The sequence below is a fragment of the Rhinopithecus bieti genome, unplaced genomic scaffold, assembly GCF_001698545.2.
Source record: "Rhinopithecus bieti isolate Rb0 unplaced genomic scaffold, ASM169854v2 scaffold_21777, whole genome shotgun sequence".
Lineage (NCBI taxonomy): Eukaryota > Metazoa > Chordata > Mammalia > Primates > Cercopithecidae > Rhinopithecus > Rhinopithecus bieti.
In genome coordinates, this window is record NW_016810508.1 from 193139 (window position 1) to 201595 (window position 8457).

At 40.9% G+C, this 8457-nt stretch overlaps 1 protein-coding gene across 2 annotated transcripts in view; it reads right to left on the bottom strand.

Moving 5' to 3' along the window:
• The window catches only part of UBXN7 (UBX domain protein 7), a 77904-nt gene that overhangs the window by 31657 nt on the left and 37790 nt on the right, over positions 1 to 8457 (bottom strand). For both annotated transcript variants that reach the window (XM_017892202.1, XM_017892203.1), the window contains 2 exons: positions 5667 to 5732; positions 3822 to 3934 (listed from right to left, as the gene is read on the bottom strand). In XM_017892202.1, the coding sequence (XP_017747691.1) occupies positions 3822 to 3934; positions 5667 to 5732 (179 nt within the window). The remainder of the gene's footprint in view (positions 1 to 3821; positions 3935 to 5666; positions 5733 to 8457) is intronic.

Consider the following 8457-nt stretch of genomic DNA (forward strand, 5'->3'; position numbering starts at 1 on the left):
CCCATCAAAAAGTGGGCAAAGGATATGAACAGACACTTCTCAAAAGAAGACATCTATGCAGCCAACAGACACATGAAAAAATGCTCATCATCACTGGTCATCAGAGAAACACAAATCAAAACCACAATGAGATACCATCTCATGCCAGTTAGAATGGTGATCATTAAAAAGTCAGGAAACAACAGATGCTGGAGAGGATGTGGAGAAACAGGAACACTTTTACACTGTTGGTGGGAGTGTAAATTAGTTCAACCATTGTGGAAGACAGGGTGGCAATTCCTCAAGGATCTAGAACTAGAAATACCATTTGACCCAGCAATTCTATTACTGGGTATATACCCAAAGGATTATAAATCATGCTACTATAAAGACACATGTACACATATGTTTACTGCAGCACTATTCACAATAGCAAAGACTTGGAACCAACCCAAATGTCCATCAATGAGAGACTGCACTAAGAAAATGTGGCACATATACACCATGGAATACCATGCAGCCATAAAAAAGGGATGATTTCATGTCCTTTGCAGGGACATGGATGAAGCTGGAAACCATCATTCTGAGCAAACTATTGCAAGGACAGAAAACCAAACACTGCCATGATCTCACTCATAGGTGGGTATTCAACAATGAGATCACTTGGACACGGGGCAGGGAACATCACACACCGGGGCCTGTCGGGGAGTGGGGGGCTGGGGAGGGATAGCATTAGGAGAAATACCTAATGTAGATGACGAGTTGATGGGGCAGCAAACCAACAAGGCATATGTATACCTATGGATCAAACCTGCATGTTGTGCACATGTGCCCTAGAAGTTAAAGTATAATTAAATAAATAAATACATAAATAAGCTACTGTTTATTTTTTCCCGGTCTCTCTCACATGCAGTCAAACCTTTATTCTCCATCACCTAAAAATAGATCCTGCAACACAAGGACTCAATAAATATGCATTGAGTGAACAAGTGAATTAATCAGTCTCTCTCATCTGGTTAGCATGAGCCAGAAAGAATCCTTGAACATGATCTACCTCTAGTTACACTACCTCTAGTTTCTAAACCTGCAAAACTGTTGGCTCACATTTACATCTAATATTGAGGAACAAACCTATGGGCCCTCCTTGGTCAGCCAAAGAGTATCCCTCTAATTTTTAACATTTATCTTTCTAAACTTCAATGACTTAATTTTGCATGTTATCTCCCTAATTTTTATAAAACTAATACATGTATCATTAACCATAATGAAATACCTGCTTTTGGAAGGGAATGTTTATTTCATTTAAAATCTTGCAGATGGTTAAGCATAATATTATCAGTGAAAAAAAAAAAATAGACTGCGGTAAACACAGGCCATGAAATACAAGGCAAAAAAGGTGATATAACCTACAATTATATCAACATCAAAAGAGATTCCTATTTTCCCTTAAAGAGCAAGCAGAAGAGTAACTGCTTCTTCACTCCAAAGTGACCAAATTAAATCAAGCTTAGTTACTGCATCATGTCCTAGAGCAACTCAGAAGCTAATAAAAATAGAAAACATGCCAAAACAAACTAAGATCCTTTTCTGCCTTTCATCTTGCTGCTATTCTCTCTCTCAATGTCTGTATTATCACCAAAAGACTAGGAAGAACAGGCAGCTGCCATGTTGAGACCATGAGGGAAAGATGAAGAAAACTGAGGAGACATCTAACCTGACATCTTTGAAATGATGAATGAATACCAATAATTTCTTCAACTCTAAGCTTATTACTCACAAAAACAAATCACTGTTTCATCAAATTATCATCATTTGGGTTTTCTGTTTCATGTAGCCAAACCGCTTCCATGGTTTTCTGATTCAGAAAATTGAAACTGGAGAGCACACTGATATGGTTTGGACATTTGTCCCCTCCAAATCTCATACTGAAATGTAATCCCCAGTGTTAGGGGTGGGGCCTCATAGGTGGTGTCTGGGTCATGGGGGCAGACCCCTCGTGAATGGCTTGACCCCTTGCTCCTCGCACCATGTGTTACACCGGCTTCCCCTTTGCCTTCCACCATGACTGCAAGCTTCCTGAGACCTCACCAGAAGAAGATGTCAGCACCATGTTTTCTATAGAGCCCGTAGAAACGTCAGTCAAAATAGTATCTTTTTCTTTATAAATTGCCCAGTCTCAGGGATTCCTTTCTGGCAATGCAAGCAAACTAACACACAAGCTAACAATGAAATTCCTTCTCCTAAATACTTCATGTATGACAGTGTAAAAGTATATCGAAAGACAAATTTTTAAAAAATATAATCATAACATGTTGCCCAGGCTGGAGTGCAGTGGCTTTTCATAGACACGATCATCACACACTACAGCCTTGAACTCCTGGACTCAACGGATCCTCCCACCTCGGCCTCCCAAGTAGTAGTTTGTGCCACCTGTCGGGCTTGATATACATTTTGCAGTTATTCTTTGGCCTACATGAACCTAACAGGTAAGACTTAACTGAAGGCCAGGCGTGGTGGTTCACACCTGTAATCCCACACTGTGGGAGGCCGAGGTGGGCAGATCACGAGGTCAGGAGTTTAAGACCAGCCTGGCCAATATGGTGAAACCCTGTCTCTAAAATTAGCCAGGCGTGGTGGCGCGCACCTGTAGTCCCAGCTACTCAGGAGGCTGAGGCAGGAGAATTACTTGAACCCGGGAGGCGGAAGTTGCAGTGAGCTGAGATTGTGCCACTGCACTCCGGCGAGACTCCATCTCAAGAAAAAAAAAAAGACTTAACTGAAATTTAAGTGATTTACATCTATGGAAATGCTATTGTAACTCAAAAGAGCATTAACATGCTATTCAACACGAAAAGGCAAGCTGTGTGAACACAATAGAAGAGTATCTAAAATCTTTACTAAACTCCTTCATTTAACATATAATGTGTTCCCCCTAATGCACAAGAATGGGTCCCACGGATTATTAAAAAGAATTATCTTCCCTCTGCCCTCAGTAAGTCTGTAAGTTAGCAGACAACCAAGTAAACATACTTTGGAAAGTGTTTCTTTGGGTTTAGTCATGATAAAACCAAGAAGAACTGAGGGTGAATGTGTTCTCCAATTAGAGATACTCTTTTCAAACACACTAGGATCCGCACAGAAATATTTAGGCAAAAGATACCTATCAACAATTTACAAATGGCTAACAAAGCACACACACTATTCTCAGTAGTAGTCAAAGATATACGAACAAGTGAGATATTTTAAAAAGCTATCAAAATGGCAAAGATTCTAAAATGATACCACACAAGGCTAATAAAAGGATTTCATCAAACAATCTCATACACTGCTGGTAGAAACATATTTCATTTCTTGCTGGTAGAAATATAAATCAATGTAACCTTTAGGCATATCATGTAGATATACTTATTATGATGCCAATTCCCTATACACTGACCATGCTTTTTTGCTCTTATAAAAATAAAAAATGTCACTGAAGGCCAGGTGCAGTGGTTCACACCTATAATCCAAACACTTTGGGAGGCCGAGGCAGGAGGATTGCTTGAGCCCAGGCATTCGAGACTAGCATGGGCAACACAGTGAGACCCTGTCTCTACTAAAAAAATTTTTTTAATTAGCTGAGTGTGGTGGCACATGCCTGTAGCCCTAGCTACTCAGAAGGCTGAGGTGGTAGGATCCCTTGAGTCCAAGAGTTCAAGGCTAAAGTGAGCTATGATTGTGTCACCGCAGTCCAGCCTGGATGACAGAGCGAGACCCTGCCTCTAAAACAAGTAATTTTTTTAAAAAGGCATTGAAAATGCAAAAGCATTCCTAGTTAAGGCACTGACTCTCCAACAACTTACTGTTTCAAAGCTGCCTTTATGCATCAAATCAATGGGTGGCCGGAATAGATCTGCAAGGGTAGTTAATTTCTTATCGATAGCTCCTCCATTTCTTAATTCTTGTTCTTGCCGAACTATAACACAGAAGGATGGAAAAGTTTCAGTTAGCCATAAAATATTCATGAATCACATTAAAAAAAAAAAAAACTTCTGTCAATTGAAGGAATTGCTGTCAATAGGCTTGACCTCAAATACAAAGATCTAATGTTGACTCTGAAAAAAATATGCAAAGGGAGATAAGAGGAATCTTAAGACTTGGTGGACTTCCCTATTCCAAGGATACAAAGAAAATTAACTGAAAATAGTCACATAATCAAAGTAACTTCTTCACATATTCAGAAACTAACTTTAACATGGGAGAGGCCGAGTGCGGTGGCTCACGCCTATAATTCTAGGGGTGGCCAAGGTGGGCAGATCACCTGAGGTCAGGAGTTTGAGATCAGCCTGGCTAACACGGTGAAACCCCGTCTCAACTAAAAGTACAAAAACAAACAAACAAACAAAAAACAGCCATGCGAGGTGGAGCACACCTGTAGTCCCAGCTACTCAGGAGGCTGAGGCAGGAGAATGGCCTGAACCCTGGAGGCAGAGGTTGCAGTGAGCAGAGATCGCGCCACTGCACTCCAGCCTGGGCAACAGAGTGAGACTCCATCTCAAAAAAACAAAACAAAACAAAAAGCATACGGGAAAACTTTCATCCTCATTTATCTAGTTCTGAAAGCAATGTAAATTCATCTGCTGTTTTTAGCTATGTTCTCAATCTTTAAAGACTCTGGGCCAGCCACGTTGGCTAACGCCTGTAATCCCAACACTATGGGAGGCTGAGATGTGCAGATCACCTGAGGTCAGGAGTGCAAGACCAGCCTGGGCAACATGGTGAAACCTCGTCTCTACTAAAAATACAAAAATTAGCCGGACGTGGTGGCACAAGCCTGGAGTCCCAGCTACTCAGGAGACTGAGGCCAGATAATCGTTTGAACCTGGGAGGTAAAGGTTGCAGTGAGCTGAGATTGCACTACTACACTCCAGCCTGGGTGATACAGCGAGTCTCCATCTTAAAATAAATAAAATAATAATAATAAAAGATTCTAACAGTGGAGATGATGACCACTGTTGTCACCTTCCACTGGGAGGACACAGGATTCCCCAGATGACTTGAGTCAGTTCAGGTTCCCCATCAATTCTCTCCAAAGTTAAAAGACCTATTTGTGCCTCAATGAACTCATTATAAATAAACCACAAAATCAAGCATGGTCCAAGGGTTTCTCATATATCCTCTTAACATAACTGTCCTTTCTCTAGAATTCCACTGCTAAATCAATACTAGAACCTCTAAAAGTATAAGACCAAGATTCTCATTCTAACTTATTACACAAAAATATTTCAAACAACTGTAGCCAAAATATTAATAGGCTGCTGTGGGTGGTATGGCTTTTCTCCTATTTTCAATCTCTTACAATAACCATCTTCATTATATATTCCTTTCATTGACAGAAATCAGGATCCTGAGGGAAATAGGTTTATTTTATTATAGTAAGCATTTTAAGTATTTATTCACAAGCGAATTAAGTTTATCAGTTACCAGATTTCCTACATTATCTCCATCTCCTTTACTATTTTTCTATAACCAAATAGGTTAGAATTTGGAACAATTCAGCTCAGGGGAGAGTTAATCATATCCTGGATCCATAATTTCACTTTTTAAATAAGGTGAAAACTTAAAGTAATTGGGCCTAACAGCAATCATCTTTTTCTTTTTAATAGGAAGAGAAGAGGGAGATGATAAACTGGTCCATAGATACCTACTAGTTTCAGTCTGAAAATCCCGGAAACCATCAAAAATTGAACGTGCAGGCCGTCGTCTTTTAGGAGCTTTAGGGGAGAAAAAACAGAATTGAAAAATTTAAAACTTAATTTTGAAACTTAATTCTAAAAATGTCCTCATCTAAAAGTATTTTTTTAAATAAAAAATATGAAACCCTTCACGAACTGCATGTCACCCTTGCGCAGGGCCATGCTAATCTCTGTATCATGCTAATCTCTGTCTCGTACATGTACAATTTTAGTACATGTGCTGCTGAAGCGAGCAGTATTTCTTGCTTTAAAACACTCAGATTCATAATGGTGCCTTCCCTCAAAAAATAAAAAAGTTTAAAAACTTTCAAATCATTCATGTATGATTAATCCGAACATCTTCCATTCAGCCACCTTGTATTACAAATGAAAAAATTCAGGCCCAGTTAAAAGAGACTTGATCAAACTTGTGTAAAAAGTTTACTATCGGCTGGGCATGGGGGCTCATGCCTTTAATCCCAGCACTTTGGGAGGCCAAGGTGGATGGATCACCTGAGGTCAGGAGTTTGAGACCAGCCTGACCAACATGGTGAGCCCACCTCTACTAAACACAAAAAATTAGCCAGGCGTGGTGGCACATGCCTGTAATCCCAGCGCATGCCTGTAATCCCAGGCTGAGGCAGGAGAATCACTGGAACCTGGGAGACAGAGGTTGCAGTAAGTCAACACTGTGCCACTGCACTCCAGCCTGGGCAACAAGAACGAAACTCCATCTCAGAAAAAAAAAAGTTTACTATCCTGGCCAGGCACTGTAGCTCATGCCTCCTGTAATCCTAGCACTTTGGGAAGCCAAGGCGGGTGCATCACCTGAAGTCGAGTTCGAGACAAGCCTAACCAACGTGGTGAAACCCTGTCTCTACTAAAAATACAAAAGAACTAGCCGGGTGTTGCGGCGTGCACCTGTAATCCCAGCTACTTGGGAGGCTGAGGCAGGAGAATCACTTGAATCTGGGAGGCGGAGGTTGCAGCGAGCCGAGATCACGCCACTGTACTCCAGCCTGGGCAAGAACAGTGAAACTCCGTCTCAAAAATAAAAAAGTTTACTATCTTAATATCCAAGTGGTGACGTCAGAAAGAAAGAAGATTTTGAAGACACTGCCACGTAGAGATGAAGCCACACACATGCTGCAGATACCCAATTCAGGTTACAGTCTTCAGGATCTGACTGCCCTGCTATATAGAGTAACTCTACACTCTAAACCGTAAGACTTAAGGACTGTTTCTTAGGGATTGGACATACGTGCAGAACCGTCAAGACAAAAAACATTTTTAATTTTGGAAACTTTTTTTCACAGTTACACAACGGTTTAATGACAGAAAAGTAAACAGATCCACCTAAGGTATTCTACTACCCCTGTAGGGTGTCTATTACCCAGTCTTTAAATAAAGGCTTTTCATGATTCCCTCAATATGGGTAAGTTATTAAGTTGGCTTATGACAAGGCTGGCCAGCATGTAACCAGAATAATTCTCTGTTGAGAAATGACTAGTATCAAGATTAGACAGAGACTATAGAATCCCCTAACCTGTGTCAAAACATATTTCCCAATAACTTGTGTTTGTGATTACATAGGATAATTACTCATATCCAGCACTACCGAGTAAAAGGCAAAACAAAGCAACAAAAAAATGCCGAACATATTAAAAACTTCATTTTTGTTTAAAACATATTCATATGCGTATGATTCCTGTGTATATGTGTATCAGTATTTATGTTAAACAATCACATTATCATCTCTGGGAAAAGAGATTTTGTAATACACTATCATGTTTTATTTTTTAGTTTTTGAGACAGTGTCTCGCTCTGTTGCCCAGGCTGGATTGCAGTGGTGTGATCATGGCTCACTGCAGACTCCAATCTCCTAGGCTCAAGCCATCCTCCTGCCTTAGCCTCCCAAGTAGATGGAACTACAAGTGTGCAGCACCACATTCAGTTTTGTTTTGTTTCTTAAGAGACAGGCATGTCACTATGCTGCCCAGGCTAGTTTGGAACTCCTGGGCTCAAGGAATCCTCTCACCTCAGCCTCCCAAAGTGCTGGGATTACAGGCATGAGCTACCATGCCTAGCCTGAATTAATTAATTAGTTAATTAATTTATTTATTGTGACAGAGTCTTACTCCATTGCCCAGGCTGGAGTGCAGTGGCATGATCTCAGCTCACTGACCTCCGCCTCCCAGGTTCAAGGGACTCTCTTGCCTCAGCCTCCCTAGTAGCTGGGACAACAGGTGTGTGCCACCACGCCAGGCTAATTTTTGTATTTTCAGTAGAGAGGGGGTTTCACCATGTTGGCCAGGCTGGTCTCCAACTCCTGATCTCAAGTGATCCACCTGCCTCGGCACCAAAAAGTGCTGGAATTACAGGAGTGAGCCACCGAGCCTGGCCTGAATTTTATTTTTAATTTAAATATTGCACTCTGCGTCCCTCTCTACCTTCTTCCCTCCCTCCTTTCTTCATTTCTATTCAAGAAAAAGCAAGAAATGTCACACTTTTCAATCTTGGAACTATTTTTGATCAAGAGCTCCTATTTCAAATGTATATGGCTTCTAGCAGGAATAATAGAACCTGCCAAAGAATGCCTCTAAAACTAGTTATCTGGCCCTGGTGCAGAGACATGCAGCTATAGTCCCAGCTGCCCAGGTGGCTGATGTGAGAGGATCGCTTGAGCCAAGGAGTTCGAGTGCAGTCTGTGCAACATACTGAGGCCCTGTCTCTCTCTTTTTTTTTTTTTTTTTTTTTTTTTTTT